Source organism: Equus quagga, chromosome 1, assembly GCF_021613505.1.
Source record: "Equus quagga isolate Etosha38 chromosome 1, UCLA_HA_Equagga_1.0, whole genome shotgun sequence".
NCBI lineage: Eukaryota > Metazoa > Chordata > Mammalia > Perissodactyla > Equidae > Equus > Equus quagga.
The window spans coordinates 90707469-90734662 of record NC_060267.1 but is presented as its reverse complement, the minus strand read 5'-3'; the positions used below and the strand labels follow the sequence as shown (position 1 = coordinate 90734662).

At 53.9% G+C, this 27194-nt stretch overlaps 1 protein-coding gene across 5 annotated transcripts in view; it reads right to left on the bottom strand.

Moving 5' to 3' along the window:
* Positions 1–9362: 9362 nt before the first annotated feature.
* Positions 9363–27194, bottom strand: part of NCS1 (neuronal calcium sensor 1) — a 39394-nt gene continuing 21562 nt past the window's right edge. Inside the window, exons 3-10 of one of the 5 annotated variants that reach the window (XR_006890673.1) lie at positions 25544–25682; positions 24203–24281; positions 22397–22485; positions 21947–22024; positions 21749–21849; positions 20899–21532; positions 19979–20096; positions 13648–13667 (exon numbers count right to left, since the gene is read on the bottom strand). Coding sequence is in view for 2 of the 5 variants with exons in the window: in XM_046676273.1 (XP_046532229.1) it covers positions 19998–20096; positions 21947–22024; positions 22397–22485; positions 24203–24281; positions 25544–25682 (484 nt within the window). In the remaining 3 variants the exon portion in view is untranslated. Of the gene's footprint in view, positions 13668–18707; positions 19777–19978; positions 20097–20898; positions 21533–21748; positions 21850–21946; positions 22025–22396; positions 22486–24202; positions 24282–25543; positions 25683–27194 lie in introns of those variants that run through there. The other 4 variants (XR_006890671.1, XR_006890672.1, XM_046676273.1 and 1 more) reach the window with 4 other exon arrangements.

The window sequence follows — 27194 nt, the reverse complement described above, 5'->3', positions numbered from 1 at the left end:
ATGCCCAGGCCTCTTTTTGCTTTATTTCCACTTAAAAAAAAAATGGAGCCAGGACGACTTTTTTTTTCTGTTTTTGGTGAGGAAGATTGGCCCTGAGCTAACATCTGTTGCCAATCTTCCTCTTCTTCTTCTCCCCAAAGCCCCAGTACATAGTTGTATATCCTAGTTGTAGGTCACTCTAGTTCTTCTAGGTAGGATGCCGCCACAGCATGGCTTGATGAGCAGTGTGTAGGTCTGCACCCAGGATCCGAACCAGTGAATCATGGGCCAGTGAAGCAGAGCCTGAGAACTTAACCGCTATACCACCGGGCTGGCCCATGATTTCCACTTTTTGAGTTGTTTTCCTAAACAGAAACAAGGCCATGATAATTACTGCTATTACTTTTACTCACACTTGGTGAACACCTTGTAGTTGAATTTCTGGACACATCCCTAATTATTTTCGAGGGAAAATTTTCTCTAAGCAGATTTCTGAGCTGAAGGGTGCACACATTTATGGCTTTTGATGTACATTGTAAATTGCCCTCAAAGAGTCTGTACCACGAGCCACCTGAGGGCCTGGTGGTTAAAGTTCGGCGCGCTCCACTTCGGTGGCCCAGGTTCAGTTCCCGGGCACAGAACCACACCACGCCTCTGTCAGTAGCCACGCTGTGGTGGCGGCGGCTCACAGAGAAGAACCGGAAGACCTTACAACTATACACAATGATGTACTGGGGACTTTGGTGGGGGGGGGGGTAAAAAAAAAGTCTGTCCCAACATATCCTTCCACCTGCAGCGGGTGGACATCTTTATTCCCCTACATTCTTCCCAATATTGAATGTTATTTTTAAAATCTGTGCCAATATGGTGGATGAAAATGTGTTATATTTACTTTTCATACGTACTTCTTGTTTTGTTAATGAAGTTAAACATGTTCCATGTGCTTACTGGCCATGAAAACAGGGCTTTTTAAAAAACACAATTAAAAAATCTATTAAGAGTCCAAGCGTAATGTTAATATCCATTTACCCAGCCTCTCTGAGCCTCCATTTCCTCATCTGTAAAATGGAGATATAATACCCACCTCCAAGGTTGTTGCAATCCGTCCCCTGGGATCACCTCCCAAACAAACCCTTGCCCTCGAATCCCTGACCCAGGACCATTTCTAGAGGACCTGAAATTAAGACAGGGGACTGAAGCACACATGGGCAGTGACCACCCAGCACAGTCCAGAGAGAGCAAACTTCTGCCCTTAGACCTGGAGGGTTCCTGGGTCCCGCAGGCAACATCCTTAGGACGGACTTCAGCCCCTGGCCCTGAGTTTGTCACGTCAAAGGCCCTTCTGACCACAGTGGGGCTTCCGGTGAAGGTCTGCCCGAGGGGGAGGAATGGCAGTGAGGATCATGTCATTTGCTGAGTGTTTTCTGTGTGTGAAGTTCCTGGTCATCATCCCGTGTGAGTCTCATGCTGATCCAGAGGCGGATCCTGCTGTGACCCCCACTCTGCAGACGAGTAGACAGAGAGTGTGCTGTCCGTGCCGATACGAAGCTTCTGTGCGCGATGGTTTACCCCCACCATGAGTGCACGGTGCGGTGTTTCAACAGAAACCACAGTCTTGTCTGCACCTGCCTGGCCCTCTGGGCGTGGATGGGAGCCACTCGGAGAGTCTGTCTTTAGTCAAGCCTGCTGTAGAGAGGTGCTCGATTCCCTCCCACGGGCCCATATGGGCGTGGTCACCCCCAACTTAAAGATTAGGGAGCACATAAAAAGGAGTCCTGACACAGGCCACAACACGATGAACCTCCAAAACATCATGCGAAGCAAAAGAAGCCAGACACAAAGGGACAAATATTGTAGGATTCCATTTATGTGCAATATCCAGAATAGGCTAATCCACAGAGACAGACAGCAGACTGGCGGTGGCCCAGGGAGGATGGGAGTGACTGCTTAATGGGAACAGAGCTTCTTTTCAGGGTGATGAAAACGTCTGGGAACCAGACAGAGGCGGTGATTGTGCAACATGGTGAAGATGCTAAACGCCACTGAACGGTACACGTTAAAATGGTTAATGGTCAATTTTGTTACCTGAATTTTACCTCAATAAAAAAATGAATCATGAGAGCAACAACTTTGTTGCCTATTGTTTGATCAACTTACCAGAGTTTACATTCTCAGAAAATGACTACTCGCTGTGTCGTCAGTAACCTAAACCACGGGAGAGCAGTGCAAGCTTCATGGGAATAAGATCTTTTTTCCTGTGTTTTTGGTACAGGTCTCTTAAATATTTGAAGCCTATCCCATTGATACAATTGAGTTTGGTCTTTCATTTTTGGCACTAAGGTGTTAAATGTATTCTTTTTTCAATTGTGAGACACACCAACACACACACACAAAGATTAGGGAACAGAAGCAGCTCAGAGTTGCCAGCCGCTGCTTCCGCCGGATTTGAAGCTGGGCTGGTTGACCTGAGGCCAGGGCGTGGGTATGGTGACGTATGATGGATGGCGGGGACGGGGACTCCTGAAGTGGCTGCGTGTCCTCCCGGCGGGTGCTCCCTGGAGAAGCTCCTTCCACTTGCAAGGAAATAAAGACAGATTTCCAATCCTTTCATTTCCCTTTATGGGAAACATCATTTTATCACCCTTCTTGGTCCCTTGGGTCTTTCTAAGCTCTTGCTCTTCCTCCGGCACCGAGCAAACCTCAGCCCACTGTGTGCTGGGTATTGATCCGTGGAACTTCCAAGTATCGATCCTGTAACAGAGACTGCCCACAGCAGCGCTGGAGTGGGTGCAAACTCAACACAGGCCCTGGGGGCCCAGCTGCCCCGCTCATCTTACCCTGTGAGTCCTCGTGGTTCCAGAAAGGGGTGGGAGGGAGGCAGCAAGGACAGGTCAAGTCTAAACCCCTCCTTAGATGCACTTAAACTTTGCCTTGAGGGCAAAGACCATGAGCACCTGGCCACGCCCAGCAGGAGGCAGGCGCTTCCCCCGTCATTTGCACAAAGTGTCCTTTGTGCACCTTGAGGATTTTAGGGGTCTGGGGTGCTCCAGAGATGGCTCCACGGCGGGTGTGGAGGGGCCTGGAGGCAGGGAGGAAGCCCTATGACCACAGAGGCGCCCCCTCGGCCGCTGAGGGGTCCTGACTCGAGGAGTTCTCCTCTCCAGAAACTTGGACTTGCACCAGCGTCTCCCGTGCAGTCTCGCCAGCGGCTGAAGCCGTGAAAAATACCAGCTGAAAGCCACATCGCCGAAGCCAAACTGGACCAAAGGAAGAGGCAGCCACTGTGGGGTGGGGAGGATGGATAGCAACAGCAATGCTAACTGCTTCCATTGACGGAAGGCCTTCAGACACACCATTTCATCGATTCTCACCGACAGCTCCATGAGGAATGGGCTCCTATTATCCCCACTTTACAGATGAGGAAACCGAGGCTCGAAAAGGGTCATGCTCAGTATCACCCCAGATCCCACCGCTGGCAGAGGTGCAGCCAGGACTGGAACCCAGGGGACGAAGCTAACTATGCTGTGCTGGTGAGACGGGAACTTTGGGGGAGGAGGGACTTCCGCCCCCCTCCCCCGCATTAGTTAATTTGCAACCAGATGGTATGGCAAGTGGACTGGCTTGGAGATGTCTAGAAACCGGCCAAAAACGCAGGATGGAGCCGGCTTTCCCAGGCCCCACCCTGCCCTGGAATTCCAGGCCTCCCCAGGCCATGCGGTAGCTGATCAGATCCCTCCTGGAGGGAGAAACCGCTTCTGCCCTGTCCCAAGACTGGCCAGGAGGGTGAGGACTGGGGTCACGGGAGCGGCTGGCTCACTGCCTCCTTTATTTCCCGGATAGTCCAGGGTAGAGAGAGGCCAGAAGCCAGCCAAGGACACCCAGCTGGGGGCCAGTGGTTCCAGGGAGCCAAGGGTCTGACTTATCTTTGCACCAAGAAGGTGACATTTCCTGGAGGAAAGTTCTAGACCATGGGAAGTACCAGTTCTAGGTGACCTGAGAGAGAGGACACTAAGTGATGGATCACAACGGTGGTTATGGCTTTGTGTCCAGCAGGCCTGGCCTCAAATCCCCACTCTCCCATTTATTAGCTGTGTGACTCCAGGCAAGTCACTGAACCTCTCTGGGACTCGGTTTCCTCCTCTGAAGATGGGGATAAGGACCGTAGCTACCTCACTGGGAGCGAGAGGACAGCACACAGGTGCAGAGGTGGCAGAGCCATGGGCGAGGAGGGGCTGAGAGCCAGCCTGAGACTAGCAATCATCACAACAGCAGCGGCTGTCCGTGGGCGCTTCCTGAGAGCCGAGCACCGGGCAAGTGCTCCCTGTTCTGTCACGTGACGCTAAGGACCATGCTCTGCAAGGCGAGTCCATGATCAACTCCATTCTACAGCTCCAGGCCTGCCCAGGCCATTCCTGCACCCTGGGGTCTCCTCTCTTGGCAACCCCCTCCCCGATCACCTCTGCCTCCCGCCCCCATCCCCTTGGCTCCGCCCACCTGCCTCTGAGCTGCTGCTCCCTCCAGACTCAGGGCCGGCCACCGCCTGGCCCCAGCTGGGTAGGCCTCTTCCCCCCACAGACCTCACCTTCCGGGGCACCGGGCATCTGGGAGACCAGTGGCCACTGCCCAGATCTGGACTTAACAGAAGCTGCCTCCCCCGACCCCCTGCCTCTGGCCGAAGACAGTTTGATGGGAGCCTGGAAGCCCCTTAGAGACTGGGAGACTGGACAGGCTCTTCTCTGCGCTTCAGCAGCCTCATCTGTAAAATGTGGGGTGTAATCCTGGGACCGGCCTCAAGGGGGCGCGGCCATAAGGATTAAACGAGATGATGCGTGCGAACCTGGCACACAGTCAGCATTCAGCGCAAGCCGTTATCATCACCGGGCTCAACATTGTTAGGATCCCTTTGCTCATGGTTAAAATGGGCAAGATGCAGAGAAGCGCTGTCAGGTCAGCACGTAAAGAGGGCCTCAGGGCAACAAACTCAGACTGTCCAGGCCTGTGCTGGGGTCGACCCCTGGAAGGTGGCCTGTGTCTCTTCCTTCTGTGTGGATTCATATCCCAGAAAAATGTGATGTTTCACTGGCGTGGAGGCACCTGCCATGAGCTCCATTTGCATTCCTCTCTTCCCCGTTTGGCTATCTCCTATAATCCTACCTCTGCACCTTTGCACCTGCTGTTCCCTGCCTGGATGCCCTTCCCTCTCCTCCTTACCCATCTAGATCCTATCATTCTTTAAGGGCAGCCCGGGTCCCTCCTCATCCAGCAGGCCCCCTGGGGACTGCAAGTGGTGAGAACAGCTCAACCCTGCTGCATACTTGGTCACTCGGTCGCCAGTGCCCACCTGTGGCTGGTGGTCCTGACCTGCTAGGGGTGTGTCCTCTTTCTTGAGCCACCAGCACGCTCACCAAAGGCTCTAGCCCAAGCCTGACACTGTGACCGCCCAGCGTACGTGCCAGACTCCCGTTCATCTCTGTGGAAGCTGGTGAAGGACTCCAGGGACGTTTAGGCTGCTGCCTAGAAATCACTTAGAAAACATCCAGCATTGGGTCAGTTGATTTGACGCATGAGCGTCGGTATAGAATCTGAACCTCAGAGTGGGCTGCAGACTTTCCCTGACGATGATGATGATTCCCTTCTAGTGACAGGGAGCTCACTCCCTTCTCCTCCCAGGCCAGCCCATTCCACCTTCACCCCCAGGTCCCAGCTCTGGCCTCTGATGTTGCACAAATCTGCTCCTTCTAAAAGCGAGAAGGCCTTTTGACATGTAACATATTAATTGGGTCTTCAGAATCCTCCAAAATTAAAGTGAGCCCTCTACAATATCACGAAGACTTCCCCTCGCCACTGGGGCAATGAACGGTCCAGTGATTAAAACAAGACCCACCTCAGCCAGATGACATCTCCCTGCCCTTCATCCTGCTCTCTGAACAACGCTGTTTTACGCTTCATCACATTTGTTACTTCTAAGATCTGCTTATGCGATGGCTTTATTTCAGGTCTCTGGGGGAAGGGCACAGTTCCTGAGCTGGGAGTTTGAAGAGACCGTGAGGAGTTCTGGGCCTCCTGTCTCGAGGCCCCTGGCAAGGTCCTTCCTGAGCCCAACGTGCGGCCAGCCCACCCAGTCCCCTCACTGTGGCTTCCCAGGGAAAACTCAGCTGGCCGAATCTTCCGGGGCCTCCTGCTTATGGGGCCTCCTCTCTGCCCCCCGCCCCCACTATGTCCCTAGTCCTTCAGCAAAAGAAAGCCCTCCCCAGGAGGCCTTCCCACTGGGACGCTTGGTCCCGAGCCGGTGGAGGGGGACACGTGGGCAAGGAAGAGGGGATAGGAAGGCGTGGGCGAGAAGCGGCCACGCGGGGAGCGCATCGCACTGTACAGGTTTTTACTGAATCACTTGGGAAACAGTGAGAGTTTCGATACAAACACTTGTAGGTGGCATCCGATCACTGAAAACGACCAGCGGATCACTCAGTACCTCAGGTAGAATATAAATTTGGCTGTTGACACAGAGACCCAGGACGGCTTAATCAAGATGGAGGTGTGCTTCTCCCCCTCCTAAGAGTCCAGAGTAGATGGTCCACGGCTGCTGCGGCGGCTCCACGCGGCAAGGCACGCGGGTTCCAGGAAAGCTCGTTTGGCGTCCTACGTCCTGCCCGAGGGTGGAGAGAGCGGGAAGCTGCTCTCATCGCTCTCATCCCATTGGTCAGAACTGAGTCACGTGGCAACGTGCGGCTGCAGGGGAGGCTGGGAAATGTAGTCCTTTATTCCGCGCTGACCCGTGCGCCGCTAAAGAGGGGTCAGGAGATACGGGAACAAGTGGAACGCTCTCCCGGAGCTATGTGAGCTCGCTTCTCCTAAACTCAGGCGGCCTTCAAAGCCCCTTTCCCCGCCACTACCCTGACCCGGCTTCTCCAGACCAGGGAACCTGGAGGATATAAAGTTTCTGTCCCTGGATGTGAGCTGGACACTGTCACGGTGGGACGTGCCCGAGGGACAGGCTGCAGGGGCCCACCCCAGGAAAGTTTCAGGGAAGAGGCGACCACAGTAGGGCAGGGGTCCGCGTGGCATTCCCCACGTCCAGCCCCACCGCCCACTCTTCTCTTTCTCTTCTCCTCTCTATGCCTCGTGATGCCCTGAGGCAGCTCGGGGGAGTAAAATTTAGGGAGATACTTTCTAACATGCAGATGTGAGTTTGGGGTTTGGGAGGGCAGGGGAAGGCTCTTAGTGGCGAGAATGGGTCATCCTGGGGGGTTCACCCATGCTATCGTCCCCAAGGAACGGCAGCCAGTCTGAGCCATTCTGGCAAAGCATGTGGCCCAGATGGTGAGGAAGAGGCCAGATCTGTGCCTCCACTGGGCCTCACCCCACAGGAGGCTGCCCAGGGTAGACCTCAGCCTGACCCAGAGCAAGGGACTATGACCCATCCTGTGCCCACAGCAGCAGGGGCTCTGACCCTTGTCCCTGTAGAGCCTCCCAGGGCTGCCTGGAAAAGACTGGAGTCACCTCCAGAAACAGCTAACACCCACTGCGAGCTCACCATATGCTGGAAACATTGCCCCCGCCACCCTCGCACGGGGCCCTGGAGCCAGACCCAGGTCTTCCCAGAGAGGATCTGTGCCCTCCTTTCCCTTCACCGCTTTGGTGGAATGGAGTGTGAACGTGCATGTAAATTACCTGAGCCTCCACCTCAGGGACGGTCCTTTAGTATTGAAATACCCCAGTCAGGAACCCGCTCTCAAGAAGGCATCACATTAGCAATTTAAATATGCGTGTTATTAAAAATCTACACCACAGAGTTTGTTCATTAACAGAAGGATGTTAGAAGTCACTTTTCATTTGAAGTGTGAGGTGATCCAGATAAATGGTTGGGTAGAAAGATTGCCCGGAGCTCAGGTCTTTGCACCAACAAGGGAGAGAGCTCATCGGCCTGAGGCCTTCAGTGCTGTGGGACATTGTCCTTGGGTCCTGGGTCCCCTCACTCCTTGGACGGAAGGCCGGTACGGTGTATGACAGCTTTTGTACCTGCATGCTAGTAAATATTTGGACATTTGGCAGGATAAGACTTGCTTTTGTTGTTAACATTCCATCGGGTGGCAAGGTTCTTGGGGAGGGGGGTAGAGCCATCACCTGCCTCTAATTGGGCGTCCACATCTTTACTAGAAAATCCTGTCAGTTAGAACACATGTCCCATGTCAAGTGGTGGAACCTGGCTGGGAACCAAGTCTGATTCTGGAACCTGTGCCGCCCCTAACCACTGTCCCACACTGCCTTCCCACGTTGCCTTTGATTCGCTCCTGTGTGGCTGGAGGAGTTCTGGCATGTTCGCTCCAGACCCTGCCAGAGCGAGTAACAATGCTGGGTGCCCGGCGTGGCCATGGAGGGCGCCGTCTTTGCATCCCTTTCTTCAGTGGCTGCTTAAGCCCCCCGTGGATGCTGTCCGGCTGCCAGCTTTGTCTCGCAGGTGGTGTTGGTCTGACAGTTCCTTTCACAAAACCAACTGTGAAACACAACCTATTTTTGCGGGTGGTGGCTCATTCTAATGTTGGCTGCTTGACCTCATCAACTTACACAGTCACGTGTCTTTCAAGAGCCTTTGGCCAAGAGCAATAATATATTTCCAAGGGCAGTTGTGCTCTTGATGTGATATCACCGTCACCCGGAGCTCCCACGGGAGCTACTCACAGACCGCCTCCCCTCCTGACGCACCCCTCCACGGAATGAGCGACCGCTCTCTGGGTCATCAATGCCCGCCGCATCACGGGGGCAAGAGTCACATCCTGGCGAGTGATTAGCCTGAACCCCAGGCCAATGGAGGCAGGAGCACTCCTTAGGAGCCATCTGGAGGTCCTGCAGGGCAAACAGCTCCCCAGGGTTCTCAATGGGTGGTCCCCAGCCCAGCAGCATCAGCCTGGCCTGGGAACTTGTCAATAATGCAAATTCTTATGCTCCACCCAAACCCAGCTAATCAGAAACTCTGGAGTGAGGCCAGCAACTGGATGTCCACACGCCTCCAGGTGACTCGGACATACACTGATCTGAGAACCACTGGGCTAGGCCGATTGTTTTCAGACATTTTTAAACCTTTAGAGAAACCCTTTCGAGACCCCTGTAGATGAAATGGGCAGCAATGGAGATGCCGGGAGTGATACACAGGGTGGGGGGCTCACTCTACGGAACTCTTGGTCTCCCAGAAACACTCCTGGAAATGTTCCGGTTTAATCCTTATGTCTGCGGCTCTCACTCTGCACATTCTTTCTCTTGGGGAAACCGGGCAGACGACACCCAAAGCAAGAGAAAGGGTGTCACGGGAGGAAGAAGAAACCTAAAATGAAACAAAAAAAGAACAGAAACAGACAAAGCAACAGGTCCACACAAGGGAGACAAAAACAAGTCAGGAAGCGTGTTTAATTGGCGTGACATGGACGACATACAAGAGGAGCACAAGAGGAGGCGTGGGCATGCCACGGGGCCTGTCCACCCCGGGGCCCTGCCCCCGCCTGCACCACCGGGGCCAGGGCCTGCCCCTCCCCCAGAGACACACACCAGCAGATTCAGACAGGACAGCACCCCCAAAAAGAGGCTCTGAGGGGGCTGGGAAGGCAAACAGAAAGAAAACGACCACGGCCAAGAAGCATCGCCTTTTTTTTTTTTTGTAAGAGTTGCCCAAATTTCTTTCCAAAGTTGCAGGCTGCGGGTGGAGGCGCCAGAGATTGCAGCCCCTGCACTGGCCTTTCACCTCTGCCAGGGGCTTTGATGACAACGTTTCTGTCCGCTCCCCTAACGCCCTGTGAGGTGGGCTGAGCGGGGGCTCTCGCTCCCATCTGAGGGAGGGAGAAACTGAGTCCCAATGAGCAGAAGTGACTTGCCCAGAGTCCTGGAGAAAGCTGGTCAGAGGCAGACTGGGAGCGCGTGGCCCTCCCCGGGACCACAGGCCCCTGCAAAGACACGGGAAAAAGGAAACGTACAGCCTTGGGGGAGCGAGGTGAGGGTTCTGCATTTGTCCCAGTCCTGGGGAGCACACAGAGCCTGAGCCTAGATGCCAAGACAGAAGATGGGACCAGCTGTTTATTCAGCAAAAGCCTTTTATTCATTCAAAAATCAACCATTGGGTTTATTCCGCAGATATTAAAAAAAGGGGGTCAAGGCTTCCCATCACAGTGCCCTTCTGCTAATTAACTTGCTACCCCTGGGGAAGACCTTGAAGAGGGGCGTCTGGGAGACACGCTGTCAATAACGTGGGGCTGGAGGCCCTGGCCTGGGGAGTCAGAGCCCCTCCTCGCCTCCCCACCTGCAGCCTCCTTCTGGAATCATCTGTTTGGCAGGTGGGGGCCCCAAAGGCCTTTGCAGCTCATCGCCGCCAGGGGGCGCTGCCACGTTCCCTCGGAAGCTGAAGCTGAGCTGGCAACCGGGGAGCTTTCCAAGCTCGGCGGGCAGTGGGGTTTTCTCCAGGGGGAGGCTGCCTCTCCCTGGGGGCACCCCGACACCCCAACCTCTCCCCTACACACACACACAGAGAACAGACAATGTCCCCAAAAGCCCAGGTGCACCTGTCGTCTAGGAGGTGGGTGGCAAGCTGAAAAGCATTTCAGGGGAACAGGGGGACACGTACTCTGACCGTCGCCTGGTTAAACACTGCAAACTCGGGACATTCTCCTAAGTACCATCGACACAGAGCGGGGAGCAGGCGCCGTGAGCAAGAAGCCAGGGCCGCTGAGGACTGGCTGCCCGAGGCTGGACCCTGCTCCTGGGCCCAGGGAGCCAGGATGGCAGAGGGGCAGAGCCCAGCTTCCACCTGGTCTGGGATCCCCAGACAGCAGCATCTGATGGGGCTGGGGAGAGAGGCCCATGGGCTGCTCCGGGTTCCGAGGGTGCGGCAGCTAGGGGCCCAGTGAGAGGAGGGGACAGCACTGTCCCTGTCTGGCAAGCTTGGGCGCTAATGGCCAGTGTCCAGCACCCTTCCAGGAAGAAGGGTGGCCCTTCTGGCAGCTCTGGGCTGTCTGGGGGCATGGACACAAGGTGTGCCTGAGGCGTGGGTCCACGGGATCCTGGCTAAGGCCAAAAGCCACAACCATGGCTCCAAACCAAAAGCCAAAGGGCACAGAGGTGGGAGGAAGGCCTCCCACAGACACTCAGAGATCTCCACCCTGGAGGGGTCTGCCTGCTCAGCCCCGGGGGACTCAGTCACAGGCCCTTTCCCGTGATGCTTCCAGGACGGGCTGCACAACAGCTCCTCCCCACGGGACCAGAGAGACAAACTGAGGCTCAGGCTGAGCCCGGAGAAGCAGCCTGACCCAGGACAGGCCTCACTCTCCTCCCCTCCAACCCCATGTCCAAGTTCATCTCGTGCCCTAGGAACCTAGGGCAGAGCCGGCTGAGGAGCTGCAGGATTTGACGGTGAGTCCTGGGCCTCGTGGGCCAGTGGCCTGAGCAGGAGGGTGGCCTCAAGGATCCCAGCCTTCAAAGGTGCCTGTGAAAATGGAACCACTGCTCCCCGTCCCCACAGGACCTGGGGGGCTCACAGTGGAGCCAGAGCGCAGCCAAAGGGCCTGCTAAAGGCAGGGAGAGAGGGCTGGGCCGGCTGAGGTACAGCCAACAAGAATGGCCATGCAAGCCACTCTCTGGCAGAGGGTCTGCTGGCAGAGGGGAACGGGCAGGAGCCGCTCAGGCCTCCTGGGAAAGTGCCGAGTGGAGACGGAGGACGATTCTCAGCGGGAACCAAGGGCCGGCTCCTCCGCTCCTGGGCAGGCTGAGCAGGGGGATCACAGGCTGCTGGCTGTGCAAGGAAGCAGCAGGAATTCTGGACTCAGGCCTGGCCCTAAACAGTCTGGGGGGCTGCTTCTCACCCCAGAAGCCTTCCCCGGGTGAGGACTAGTTCTGGGCCAAAAGATGACTCCTAAGTCCAGAAGGGACCAGGAAGCCCTGCAGGGAGGGCCAAGGTGTGTCGTCTGACCCACAGACCAGGCCCAGTGGCTGCTGTGTCCAAGAGGACTTGTGCCAAGAGACAAAACAGTGACTCAGATGGTCCCCGCATCTGTTGAGGTCCAGCAAATGCAGCCACAGACCGCAGAACCGCAAACTGCAGGAGACCAGGCTCAGAATATACGGTGTCGGCACGGAAGCGCCTTCACGTCCACCAGCCCAGGCGTCTGGCTCTGCAGCTGGGGGAGCTGGGCCCCGAGAGGGCGGAGGGTTGCCCACAATCACAGAGCAAGGCCAGCCTCGGGGGCCTGGCCCCTGGTCCAAGGTTGTCTGACTTTCTTGGTGGTGGGTCTGGGGCTGCCCCATCTCAGTGGCAGGCAGAGCTAGAAGCTCCCTGTGAACACATGTGGGCCACAGCCCCAAGAGACGGCCACTACCTGGACGGCACTGGCTGCAGCCCTTCGCTCCTCCCCTCTCTCCCAGCAGGAGCTGAGAGAGGGAACGGAAGAAGGATGCTGTGTGGTCTACTGGACAAGGCAGACAGGCAGGCAGGAAAGCAGAGTGGGAGAAAACCGAGAGATTTTCAAAAGCCACCAAGGATGGAGAAAGGGCCTTCACTTCTGCTCACTTGCTTGCAAAGACCCCCTCTTCCCTCCTTCCTTATGTACCCATCCTCCCTTCCAGGCTCCCGTCTCAGGACGAGCCTCTCCATTCTCAGGCTACTGCAAACACCAAAGCAAGAGTGGAGAAACCGAAAGATGCCCCCTGTGGTCCTCGGAAAAGATGTGATGGACCCAGGGGAGGACACAGGACAGGGAGGAAGGTGCACAGGGAGCAGAGAAAAGGTTCAAGGAGGAGGCATTCGGGCAGGAGGGAACAGTGCATTAGCCATTTAAGAAACCCACCTTCCCCCTCTCCAAACATGGAGCACAGTATCCAAAAAGAAAAAAAAAACAAACAAAGGTTTTTTGGCTTCTCGGCCGCTGCAGAGGCCACCATCCTCCCAAGCGCTGGGCAGGTGGGCGAGGGCGTGCACATGTAAACGGGGGGCCCCGCATCCCTGGGGGCTTCGGACACACGAGGCAGCAGCAACAGTTAACACCAATAAATAAAAGATATCAATTCTATATGTATCAAAAAAAACCTCACTTTCCCCACAAAAAGCACAATACTGTTATCACAAAAAATCATCATCATCATCATTACTCATCCTGGCCACGCAGGCGGTGCTGCTGCTGGAGGACGGGGGACCAAGGACGCGAACCAGGCAGCCCCCCAGCATCCCGAGCCCACCCATGGCCAGGCCGGGACCTCCGCGGCCTCTCTGGCTGCCCGAGGACGGAGCGGATTCCCTGAGTCCCCGAGGCCTCCTCCACATCTGTCAGTCCGTATCTTCTAGGACAGAAGGTAGTTTTTTTTTTCTTTTTCAATGTCTGTTTGAAATAAAAAATAAACGCACACACACAGGAGAGCGGGAGGAACCGGGGGCTGCGGTGAGGCAGCCGTGTCCTGGCTGTTGCAGGGGGCTGCAGCCTTCTCCGTTCCGTGCTGCTGTTTTCCGGACAAGCAGAGGTGGTTGGCAATTGGAGCCACTGGCTTCAGGCAGTGGTGGGGCCGGGGTGGTGCAGGGCTGGAGGGGAGAGCCGGGCCTCACGGTTCCAGGGCAGCCCGGCTGGGCGTGGCTGCAGAGAAGGGCTGGGTGGACACGGGAGGGTGGTGTCGGGGCTGAGGTGGCCTCATGGCACGGGAGGAGGTGAGTGGTTCCCAGGCGTCTGGAAGACACAAGGAGGTGAGGCAGGTTTGGCGCTGGCTGCCGAGGACACATGCACACAGAGCTGGCGGGGGAGGGGGTCCAACCAGAGGACAAAGCAGCGTTGTATGTCAGAAATCCTAAAATGTGCACAGCCTCTGACCCTCCCATTTGGTGCTGAGTATTTACCCTTAAGAAACAAATACGATGTTTCCTACAGTATCATTAGTAACAGCAAAATTAAGAGGGAGGGAGCAAGCCCAGCGTCCACTCTCAGGGACTGGTCGGATAAATGAGGACACAGCCATAGGATAAAATGGTTTGCACCCATTAAGAACAATGCAGGAAACGGCCAATAAGCACACTAGAAGATGCTTAACAGAATTAGTCATCAGAGAAACGCAAATCAAAACCACAACGAGATACCACTTCACACCCACTAGCATGGCTATCATCAAAAAAATGGAACATAACAAGTGTTGGCGAGCGTGTGCAGAAATTGGAGCCCTCATTCGTCACTGGCGGGAATGTCAAATGGTGCAGCTGCTGTGCAAACAGTTTGGTGGTTCCTCAAAAAGTTAAACACAGAATTAACAAGGTACGTACTCCCAGGTACGTACCCAGAGGAATCGAAAACAGGTGCCCAACAAAATCCAGGAACACCATGTTCACAGCATCATTATTTACAATAACCAAAAGGTGGAAACTACCCAAGTGTCTGTTGATGGATGAATGGATAGACAAGATGTGGTACATCCATACAATGGAGTACTATGCAGCCGTAAAAAAGTATGAAGTACTGACACCTGCTACAACACGGATGAACCTTGAAAACATCATGCTGAGTGAAATAAGCCAGACACAAAAGTTCACATATTTATGATTCCATTTATGTGAAACATCCAGAATAGACAAACTCATAGACAGAAAGAAGATTGTGGTTGCCTGGGGCTTGGCGTCGCGGTGTGGGGGTGGTGGTGTGTGGATAAACTGCTTAATGGGCATGGAGTTTGGTTTTAGACTGATGCAAATGTTTTAAAACTAGATAGATGTGGTGGTTGCACAACATTATGAAAGTACCAAATGCCACTGAATTGCTCACTTTCAAGTGGTTAATTTTATGTTATGTGAATTTCACCTCAATAAATTTTTTTTTAAAAGCAGCAGCATGGGGGACAGTCATGTCTGTTACCGTCTGCACCATCTACAGATCCCTTCTGTAACCTGCTCCATGCCTGTGTTTAAATCACATGTCCCTGCTCCCCTCACTGGACAGGTGTAGGTGTCTGATCCAAGGGGACCATTTCCCTGATTTGTGTGAGGTGATTTGAAAACATTATCTGGGCCAATCAGAAGCAATGTGGAGGTGGCCCTGGAGGAATAGGAAGGCCCTGCAGGACCAGAGCTGGGGTGGCCGTTGCAGTGCAGGCATGAAGGGAGAGAGAGGACTGGAGCAGTCGCCCAGAGGCAGGCCAGAGCGCCCCAGGGGAGAGGCCTGTGTCCTCCCGGCCTCCCAGTGCCCATGCCAACACCGCAAGGCTGGGCTGGGTTTCAATCACATCCATCACCTTCTGTGGTGATCTGCAAACTCTCATGATTTGCAGTATTGTATCTGCTGGTTAAAACCGCAAACACAATGAAACTCATCAAATGCATTTGAATCCATCAACGCATAATTATATGAATACATTAAAAACTTCATTGGTGACCTCTAAAGGGTGTTAGGAATCCCATTCATTTTGAAAACTGATAAATAAAGAGAAAGAATTAAGTACCCATCGCGCTTTTCCTATTAAACACTGAGCCTCGGGGTACCAAGCAGCTGACGAGGGGAAGTTTGCCTTTGTAGAAGTCGCCCTGCCGACGACGAAGAAGGAAAGGCAGCTCGAGAACACACCATTTTGCACCACCGAGTGAATGAATGAATGAATGAATGGATTGAAGAGGTGACCATCAACGGCTGCTGACATCACCAGACGTCATGTGCCACCTGGTGGACACACAAACCCCACCACGACGCGTCCTTGCAAAAGTGGATCATACAGAACGCCAAACACGCCTGTAGACGCAACAGCCCCTTCTAGGAAGAGCAGGGAACAGAGCACGTCACAGCACCACAGGGTGCAAGCAGTAAACCCCGGGCTGCGCGGAACCACAGAATGTCTTGCTCGACAAATAGCAAGAAAAAAAAAGGGAAGGGGGAAAACTTACAGATTAAAGGAAACTTAAGAGATTTATCCAAAAAAAAAAAAAAGAGAGAGAGAGAGAGACCTATCAACCAATTCCAATATGTGGCCTTTGTTCAGATGCTGGTTCCAATAAACAAAAAATTGTGAGAAAAAGGAAACCGGAAGACCACCTGCAGACTGGAGGCTATTGAGGAATTATTGTTGATTTTTTGGCATTATGGATTATTTAAAGAATTGTTCTCTTTTAGAAATACATTTTGAAATGTTTATGTGTGAGATGATATGGTGTCTTGAACTTGCTTCAAAATAACCCAGGTTGGGGTGGTGAGGAGACCGTCTAGATGGTTCAAGACCGGCTGTGAACTGGTGGTTGTGAAGCTGGGTGATGGGTGCATGGACTTACACTATTCTCTCTACCGTTGCCTGTGAATAGCAAACTTTTTTTTTTTAATCTGCCCCCAAATTTCCAACAATCTAAGTGTCCCTCACCGTGAGACTGGTTAAATTATGACCCAGCTGTAGAATGGAATACTACGCAGCTGTTAAAAATGATGGTCCGAGACAACACTGAGCGACACAGGAAACACGCGTGACCTCAGCTCCTGAATAAGGCAGCGATTCTGTGACAGCAATTCCCCTAAGACTCACGACACTGCAGGAATCTGAGAAGGCAAATAAATCACAGAAATGACAGCACACAAGTTGCATGTAATTAATATCAAGTAGGCTCTAGAAGAAGCCTGAGAAAACGAGGAGGGCAGTTTTCAGGAAGAGCTATAGAAAGGTGGATCTCGTCACTCTGAAAAGCTTGTCGCAGAAATGAAGTCACATCTTCTCGGCTGACATATCGCTGGTGAGGGTAAGATACATGTCTACACAATTGTGTTAAGGAAAGCCTGTGTGGACAATGCAGGACATGAACTTTAAGCCAAGTTAGGTAAAACACGTTAAAAATCTTTTCTTAGTGTTGAGTCTCCAAAAGAAAAAAATGTTTCCTATAAGTTGTTCATTAAAAAAAAAAAACAGGTCCAGCCCCGGCAGCCTAGTGGTTAAGTTCGGCGTGCTCTGCTTTGGCGGCCCAGGTTTGGTTCCCGGGTGTGGACTTACAGTACTCGTCTGTCAGTGGCCGCGCTGTGAAGGCAGCTCAAATACAAAAAGGGGAAGAGCCGCAACGGATGTTAGCTCAGGCTAATCTTCTTCAGCAAAAAAAACACAAAAAACAAAGACAACAGCCAGCAGCATATGGTTATGAACGCATTGTTGCCGAGGAAATATATAAACATATGTACTCAGAGAAAACTGTGAGACAAAAACAAATAGAGTGATTCAAAAATAATCGCACACTGTAAAGAAATTAATTACATTGTATGACTTTTTCTTGGGGAGATACATCAGGTCATGTGACAGTTGCCACGGAGGCCACTGGTGGTAATTCACAAAAGCAGACTCTGAAGAATTCGACAGTGGATCAGTACGCGCCATGGGACCCCGAGCTGTAGCCCGAGTGTTCTAAGATTATAGAAATAAGCGTGATGGTTCCTTTATAAATTGGTTTGATTATACGTTTCTATGTGACCTAGTTACTGAGTATTAAGTCTTTGTAAGTGTTCAATTCTTTTCGAATCACTCTGGGCACAAAATGTTCACAGTGGTTATATCTGGGTTATATATGAAGGTTTTTTAAAAATAAGCTTTTCATTGAGGTTTTCTTTGAAAACATATTCTAATGTCTTTTCAAGGAAAAAGGATTTCTTGTGTAAAACAATAATAATAAAACAAGCTTCAGAACAGCGTGGGCCTCCTAAACAAAATATCACCAAATCAACTCTGATGATCCATAAAAAAAGAGTAACACATGATGGCTAGGTGGAATTTATTCTAAGAAGGCAAGGGTGGCGTAGTGTTCAAAAACCCATCAGCGTAACTCATCATATTAACAACAACAAAGGGAGAAAAGTCATGTGAGTGTCTTCATAGATGCAGAAAAACAACTTAATAAAATGAACGCCATTCACGGCTGTTTGTAAACAAGTAACTCCTAGCAGAGTAGAAAAAAAGGAAACTCCTAAATCTGATAAAATCTATCCATAAAACATTTACAACAAACATCCTCACTAATGGTGAATTATTGAAAGCTTTCTCCCAAGACGGAGAGAGAGACAAGAATGCTTGCCTTCACTACTCCTATGTGACATTGGCCTGGAGGGCCCGGCCAGGGCCAGGAAGCAGGAGAAAGACACAAATGGCAGAAGGATAGAAAAGGAAGGAATAAAATGTAGACAACTGAAAAGAATCTCAGGCACACTCTTAGATTTAATAAAGGAATCTAGCAGGATCATGGAAATGTGATCAATAAACACAAACCAATTGAATTTCAACAAGCCAGAAATAAATGGAAACTACAATTTAAAAATTACTATTTATAATACCATCAAAAACATCAAATTTCTAGGAATAAATCTATCAAAAGATGTGAAAGCCCTTTCAGCTGGAAACAATAAAACATTACAGAGAAAAAATTTAAAAGACCTAAATAAATAGAGATACACCATTTTTAGAGATTGGAACACTCAACATTTATATAAAGATACCAATTCTCCCCCAAATTGAACCGTAAATTCAACTCGATCTCTGGGGCTGGCCCCGTGGCCGAGTGGTTAAGTTCGCGCGCTCCGCTGCACGCGGCCCAGTGTTTCGTTAGTTCGAATCCTGGGCGCGGACATGGCACTGCTCATCAGACCACGCTGAGGCAGCGTCCCACATGCCACAACTAGAAGGAACCACAACGAAGAATACACAACTATGTACCGGGGGGCTTTGGGGAGAAAAAGGAAAAAATAAAATCTTTAAAAAAAAAAAAAAAAAAAAAATTCAACTCGATCTCAATCAAAACCCCAGTGTGTGTGTGTGTGTGTGTGTAGACATTTATAAGTTGATTCTAAAATTTATAGGGAAATGCCAATAGTCTAAAGCAGCCAAGGCATTCTTGAAAAACAAGACACAGGATGCCACTTCCAAGATGAGGTCATAAAAAGACTGCGGTTTTCATCTCAAGTTTCGCTCCCTCCCTCCTGGAAAGCTCACTCTGCAGGAAGCCAAGTTGGTAAGCAGCCCTGTGTACGTGGGTCCATGTGGCGAGGGATGGAGGCCACCAAACCAAATGAGTGAGCTTGGAAGCGGACCAGCCCTGGGCAAGCCTTCAGATGAGACTGCAGCCCTGGCCAACAGCTGCTGACTATCCCAGTTTACCTGAGACTGAGGGGTTTCCCAGGACATGGGACTTCCAGTACTAAATCTGGGACCATCCTAGGCAGACTGGGCTGGCTGGTCACCCTACCGATAACCTGACGGCATCCTCAACAGAGATCTTGAGCCAAAGGCACCCGGCTAAGCTGTGCCCAAGTTCCTGACGTTTGATCTTCTCAGCTGCTGTCTCGTAGTAACTAGGATGCGGCAACAGATAACTACACAGTACTTCACGAAAGGAGATGCTAAAATGGATGGTACACATGTGAGGAGATGCCAACTTCAGTGCTCCGCAGAGAAATGTAAATTAAAATTACAACAAGCGATCACTACCCTCCCACCCAAACAGCTAAAATTAAAAACAGAGAACGTCCAATGTCGGCAAGAATGTGGAGCAACCAGAACTCTCCTCACTCCTGGTGGGCGTATGAAATGGGACACCCACGTGGGCAGACTGTCCGGTGGTAGCTACTAAAGCTGAGCACACCCAGATCCCACGTCGCGGCAAGTCTACTCTTAGATAAATATGGACAGAAGGCATCATCTGCCACGCACAGGAGTGTTCATGGCTGGACAGGCCGTGGGGGTCATTCACTCTTCCTCCCAGCCAACATGGAGGACGGAACAGAGACGAGGGTCAGAACTAAGTGTCCTCAGTGTTTCAATCCAGTGTTCAAGCAAACTCTCAGGCTGAGTCTGGGTATATAAAAATGACGAAAACAGAGGGCTCTGGCTGATCTGAAGGCCCTGCCTCCTGGGCCTCCCCCTACCAGGTATGCCCGCACTGGGCAACCCCAAGCACCCCCAGGAAACCCAGGTGCTCACCTGCCAACCCTACTGTCCTGTGGCTGGGTTTTCCCCCTCCCCCACGCCAGGCCCCAAGTCCGCCTCCACTCACCCCAGCTCTGGGCCCTGGACTATACCAGCCCGTCGTAGAGGGACAGTGCCTGCACGATGGAGGGGTCTGCCTTGGAGCCCTCCTGGAACTCCTGCAGCGTCAGCTTCCCGTCGGCGTTCTGGAACAGAGAGAGGCGGCCGAAGGTGGAGGGACAACCAGCCTCCTAGGACAGAGGCCTCTGACCCAGCCCCTGGACACCCCTCCCCTGGAAGCGGGGCGGGTCCACAGACAGCTCAGGAGGAGGGGAAGTCGGGCATGAGACAGAGCCGGGCACTTCCTGGCTGGGTGACCTGGGGCACGTGACCCACATCTCTGGGCCTGTTTCCTCACCCGGGGACGGGAGGTAATTGCTTGGCTCCCTGAGGGCACTGGGGTGAGTGCTCTGTGAGCTCAAGCTGCCGAAAGTGCTAGGCAACCTGGAAGCGCCCCTAAGTCTAGTTACCATGATCACCGCTATTAATTGCCACAAATGGTGGCTAATCCCATGGGCTGCGAGCCTAACGCATTTCCCTGGGGTCACTCTCAGAAGGGCATTTAAACCATTCCCGGAGCAGTCTACACCGGACCCCCGGAGGACCCCGGGTGGAGCTAAAGGGACTTCAGTGGGTCTCTTGGGGGAGGGGATGGTTTGGCCAGAATCCCTTCCCTGAAGCGTCTCTCAAGGAAACCTGTGAGAGCAAAAGAAAAAGGCCCTGGAGCCCACCACCCCACCTCCCGCACCCAGAGAGGGAAAGCGCGACGAGGGTGCCACAAGCACAGAGGCCGGCCTCAAGGACCACCCGCGGGGCACCCAGCACACGCGCTTCATCTCCTGGGACGCTCAAGGCCGCCCGGAGAAGAGGCACTGCTCGGGGGGGGAAACTGAGGCTTGTCACCTTCGCAGGGGCCCACAGTCGGTACCTGGGGGAGCCAGAACTTACAGCCAATCTGACTCCAGGGTGTTTGTTCCCCAAAATTAGGGAGGTGTGAATTGGGGGATGAAGGAGTGCCTGGCCTTGGCATTAAACAGCAACGGACCACCCGGGAGTAAGCTAGTCGCCCCCGCTCAGCACGGCTCTCGACCGTCACGTGTCCGACAGGTGCTAAGCACCCTTTCCCCATTAGGGAGGACCGGCCTCCGGCTCCACACTTCCCGGGCACACACCGGGGTCTGGCCCGAGGTCGCAAGTTTATATTCCTTTATCGAAGGCAAGTAAAACTGGGTTTCCTTACCATCCTGCTATCAAACTCCCATTTAAAACAGAGTTATTTCAGGTTTAAAAAAAAAAGTTTGACTGGAAGGGATTCTTATCCTGGGGTCTATGGAGAGAATTCAGCAGGTCTGCAAATGTAGACGGGGAAAACGAGGTCTTTCTTTCCGATAACTCCCAACTGGAATTTAACTTTTCCTTCCTTGGTGAATCTAGGTGACGACTCCCGACAGAACCCGCAGTAAGTGTGACTCTGTCAGCTGCGGGGACCGCGGGCGTGCTGGTAACATCGCGGCTGCTGCAGCCGGACCCGCCCGGTGTCCGATGCTTTATGTCACGCGCTCATGCAGCCGCTCACGTAAGCCTGCATCACAAATTCTTTTCAAAAAAGATTTTGAAAGCTGTATTCCAAAATAATCAGCTTCCTTTTTGATCCTGTGGATGTTATTGGAGGCACTTAAAGCCGCTATTCTGAGAAGTCCACAGACGACTTCTCCAGAAAGCCAAAGGGCTCCGTGGCAGAAAGTTAAAAAGGCTAAGAATCTCAGCTGATAAAAGAAAAAGCGTTGGGCAAACTTACTTAAAACTCCAGATGCTTGATGGGGGTGGCTGCGGACCAGCGGACATCACACCAGGCAGTGCCGCCTGCCTTGATCCAGGCCCACAGGTGGTCAGTGGCACCTGTGGAAGGGGTGTCCACTCCCTGCCCACTGGGGCCCGAGGCCAGGCCCCCACGCCTTACCTCCCTGGTCAAGGTCCAGCCTCACCCTGGTCTCACCTTGTCCATCATGGCAAAAATCCGGTCCACCCTCTTCTCGGGGGTGTTCTCCTCCTCGGGGAGCTCCACGGTGTTCCCCTGCCACGGACAGACAAGGTGGGAGCTGGGCTCCTGGCGCTCCAGGCTTTGGATCCTTTGCCCAAAACTTTGCCCCCCAGATGGGAGCTGGTTCCAGATGCAGACTGCCTACTCCCCGCCACGCCCCCACCATCTCTGCTGTTCTGCTCTGGAACATGCCACCCACCCCAGCCCCAACATCACCCCAGCCCCCACCCGCCTCCCTCCCGAGGTGCAGATGTGCAGAGTGACCGCAGGCAGTGACCCCACCTGGCCACCTCTTCCCCAGGCAGAAGAGCGGCCGCACCGGGGTGGTTCCCCCAGGCCAGGACCTGTCACCAAATTGGATGCCTCTCCTGCCACCCCCTACTCCCCAGGCCCCGGGCCGCTCACCACCATCTGATAAATGGCGTCCACGATATCCAGCATCTCGTTCCTGGTAATGTAGCCGTCGTTATCCAAGTCGTAGAGCTTGAAGGCCCCTGCAACCAAGCAGCAGGGCTGTCACCCCCGCCCAGCGCAGGGGGCTCTGCCACGCCCCTCCTCCCTCTGCACCTCTGCACACAGTCGGCACCCACGGCCCCATGCTCCTCCGGCCCATGAATGTTCACGTAGGGCTAGACGTGGACCGACACAAACGTGACACGAATATGTGCACCATTTCAACTAGGGTTTAAAGAAAAGAAACAAGGGGCCGGGCCAGGGGTGCAGCGGTTAAGTGCGCATGTTCCGCTTCGGCAGCCTGGGGTTTGCTGGTTCGGATCCTGGGTGGGGACATGGCACTGCTTGGCATGCCATGCTGTGGCAGGTGTCCCATGTATAAAGTAGAGGAAGATGGGCACAGATGTTAGCTCAGGGCCAGTCTTCCTCAGCAAAAAGAGGAGAATTGGTAGCAGTTAGCTCAGGGCTAATCTTTCTCAAAAAAATAAAATAAAATAAAATAAAGAGATGAAAGGTAAACGGGAGCGGGCAGTGCGTCTGCGAGAGCTGAGGCCTCGGAGGCTGGCGCTGAGGGATGGAGGATTCCGGCCGCGCCTGCTCCCTGTCCCCAGTCATGCCGGACTCGCTACAGTCAACACAGAAGATAAGACAATGCACCTCGGGGGGACGGGGAGTTTTTGCATAAATAAAATTCTCTCTCTTATTCCGAAAAATAAAAAGAAAGAAAGAAAAGAAAAATGCGCTGTCGGGTTTTCGTGTTGCCGGCGCGATGCCGTGTGAATGTCTTAGTGAGCTGAGGGTCTGCATCTTCTCTCAGAGTCCCCTTCTCGCAGCCCAGGTTCCAGCGGGGCTGCACACTCTCCCCTCTGTATCCTCCTCTCACCCCCCGCCCAGGGCCTCGCACCTGCCGTTCCCCTGCCTGGAACTCTCTCCCCACCTCCTCCCCAGCTCTCACCCTGCCCCGTGCACTCCTGACTCATAAGAGGGTCAGCTCCTCTCCTGGCAGCTCACACCTCCCTCCGCCTGCCTCCGCTGCAGTTTTACGGGATTTTTAAAAATAATGTCCCCATGCTAGACTGACGGCCATGAGAGCAGGTGCCTGTCTGTCTGATTCAGCCCTGGATTCCCAGCCTCCCGCACAGCACCGACGAGTGGCCGTGTTCGGTCAATATCTGTTGGGGGGGATGCGTGAATGAATGAAGGGATGTCAGTCATCAAAACAGCGGCCACCTAAGTGGCAGATGCAGCACGGGAACCAGTCTTTTTTTTTAAAGATTGGCACCTGAGCTAATGTTGCCAATCTTCTTTTTCTTCTTCTTCTCCCCAAAGCCCCCCGGTACACAGCTGTATATTCTAGCTGTGGGTCCTTCTAGTTGTGGTGTGTGGGACGCCGCCTCAGCGTGGCCTGATGAGCGGTGCCATGTCTGTGCACAGGATCCAAACCAGCGAAACCCTGGTCCGCCGAAGCAGAGCATGGGAACTTAACCACTCGGCCTCGGGGTGGCCCCGAACCAGTCTTTGAAGTGCCCTCTGCACTGCCCGTGGTCCCAGCTCTGCGCCTGCTGGAACGCCCCCATTGTTCCTGCCCCACCTGTCCACCCCGCCTGATTAAGCCACGCTCCTCCTGCCCAGCCACCTCCAGGACACCTCCTCCGACATGGAAAGGCAGGACGGCCGTGCCACTCTCTCAGCCCCGGACAGTCGGCCTGGCCCCGGTCTGGCCTCCCTCCAGCCTGGGACCATCCGGGCAGGACTTACACCGCAGCTTCTCGTCCAGGGTCCCCCTCGAGGTCACCGACAGCGCCTGGATGAACTCAGAGAACTCAATCCGCCCGTCCTGACAGGAGAGAGAAGGGTGGGGGTGGCCTCGGTCAGCGTCAGGCTGGACCTTGGGCGGGTGGTGACGGACAACAGCAGGCGCCAGGTACCCATGGCCAAAGGCCACCCAAGTGGACGAGGGGCAGGAGGAGGAGGACGGAGGGGGAGGGAGCAGGATTAGAAACACGACAGGAAGCAGGGGTCGGGCTAAAGGGAGAGCTGACTCCAGGTCTGATGGGAGAAGGAGCCAGAAGGCACCGCCAACACACACCCCCCTCTCTGCGCAAATGCCCTTCCCCCGCCCAGAACCGCAGGCTCAGCGGCCCGGGGAGAGGGCAGGGCTGCAGCCTGTTCCACCTATTTGTTTGCAAACAAGGAAACTGAGGCTGGGAGACGGCAGAGCTCTTCCCAGGGCCAGGCAGTGTGACTGTCAGCCTGGGGACCCCGGGGAGGGAGCCAGGGCAGGAGGGAACAGAAACCACCCGAGGGGCCAAGAGCACGGGGCGTGGGAACCAGTCACAGTAAATCCACGGTGAACACGGGGGAGCCAGGAAAAACGCGTGCTTGGGTCAGTCTGGAGGACGGTGGCTACGTCAACCGTCAGCATGGCCATCGCCAGGAGGGGACACGCGCCACAACACGGATGAGCCTCGGGAACATGATGCTCAGTGAAAGAAGCCAGAACAAAAGATCCCATAGTGCACGAGGCTCAGAGCCTCAGTTTCCTCGTCTGCAAAATGGGGGATATTAAAAGGACATACCCCACAGGTGGCTGTTTGTCAAGCTTCACTAAAAGGCATCCACGGAAAGAGCTCAGCACACAGTAAATGGTCAGTAAATGTTGGTGATGACTATAAATCCTATGACCTCTGGAGGCATTTCCATTTTTGTGCTTGTAAGAAAAAGGTCAAGGTTTACATAGGTGTGCATGCGTGTATGTATGTACCTGTGTGCATGCTATATGTGTGCGCACACATCTCTGTGGTGCATGTGTGGGTTTGTGTATGTGCGTGCACTTGTGTGCACCAAGAGTGCATGTGTGTTCACGTGTGTGCATGCATGTGTGTACATGTGTATATGCATTGTGGGGTCATGCATGTGTACATGTGTACGCATTGGTGTGCATGCGAGAGTGCACACGTGTGTGTTCCTTCTCGAGAAGGGAACGTCAGCAGGAGACGGGGGGTGTGCAGACGCTGCGGGCGCCCGCGGGAGCTGAGCATGCTGCAGGAGGGAGGGGGGTCCAGGCAGCACAGGACTCCCCAGCGGTCCCAGGCTCACCTTGTTTTCATCAAAAACGTTGAAAACAAACGTGGCGAACTTGGTGGGGTCTCCAAACGGGAAGAACTGCTTATAGATCTTCTGGAAGCCCGCCGCATCCAGCTGCCCGCTGGGGCAGTCCTTGATGAAGCCCTTGTACCTGGAGGTGGCAGACCAGGCGAGAGAGTGAAAGAGATGCCAATATCGCCCACCTGCCGGGAGCTCCGGCCCGGCGCCCCGGAGGCTGTGACTCCCTGTGCAAAGAGACAGGGCCACACAGGGGTTGTGGGCTCATCCCCCTCTGCCTCTCACTAGCTGTGTGACCTGGGACAGGTGACTGTACCTCTCTGAGCCTCATCTGTACAAGGGGGATAAGAGTTGCCATGAGATCAACCCAGACACCGTGCATAGAGCCCTCGGCCACTGAGCCCCGCGCTCCCCACAATGGGGCTAAAACAAAACTCACACCAACAACCCGGCTGAAGCCACGCTCTTGCACGTGGCACTCCCGCCTCCCCCACCTTCTCCACTGAGCCCCTCCTGGCACCACAGAGCCAGGAAGGCTGGTGATGCTGGCAGTGCTGGTGGGCAGAGCCACCATATGGGGCCAGCAGCTGGCTCCTCCCACACGCCTGCACCCCCCATTATGCACAACGCCCCGCCCCAGCTCTGTTCCCAGGGTACTGTGTAAACAGACGCAGGAGCAGCGCAGCAAGCTTGGAGGGCGCCCTGCTTTGTTCCAAGCAGACTTGACCACCCTGTATCCCCAGTGCCCAGCACAGGACCCTCCAGATACCCGGCCAGCTGACGGCAGCACAGCTTTGCGATCCAAATCCCGCTTCTACCATTTGCTAGCTGTGCAACCTCAGACAAGTGCCTTCACCTCTCTGAGCCTCAGTCTCCTGATTTATAAAAGGGGACGGTTATTGCCCATCTTGGCAAGATTGGAGGAGATGATGGTGTAGCATACTTGGCACAGGGCTGGACATAAAAAATAATCAGTAGCATCATCTTTAGTATTATGGACTCAAATGTGCTGTTTTAAACCAATTTACGCGTTGGCCCCTACGGGTAGTTTAGCAACTCCAACGGGGACGTACATTTCCACGGAGGATTCCCAGCACAGAGGGAAGCTAGGGGGAGCGATCGGCTGTCATCCGCTCCAGCTGAGACCTCCGCTGGGCCCCTCTCTGCTGGGAACTCAGCAAACCCCAGGCTCCTGGACTGCCCATAACAGCGCCATGAGTACGGCACTGTGATGAAGCCCGCTCTAAGGACGGGAACCGGAGGCTCAGAGAGGGCAAGACTTGCAAGTCCTTGCAGCCCAGCCCAGACTGGACCTGAGGTGGGGAACCGGGGTCACCGCTGAAGGGCTCAGGTGCCCCGCTGTGCTCTGCTCTAACCGAGACCCACGTGAAGAGCCCACTCTCCTTCTGCGGTCAAGGAGAGGATTCTGAGAGAACCGCACTTGAGGTCACTGGTGGCGCTACAGCTGGGGTCCATACACAGAGGGAGCACGTGGAGAAGCCACTGTCCCCCACCCATGAGAGAACAATCTAGGGCCGGGAGGGGGTGCCGGATGCACAGGGACCTGAAGGGACATGCAGGGCCCCCGAAAGAGGGAACCTTGGGAATTCTGCACCCTGAACGACCGAGGTCAGATGTCAAAGAG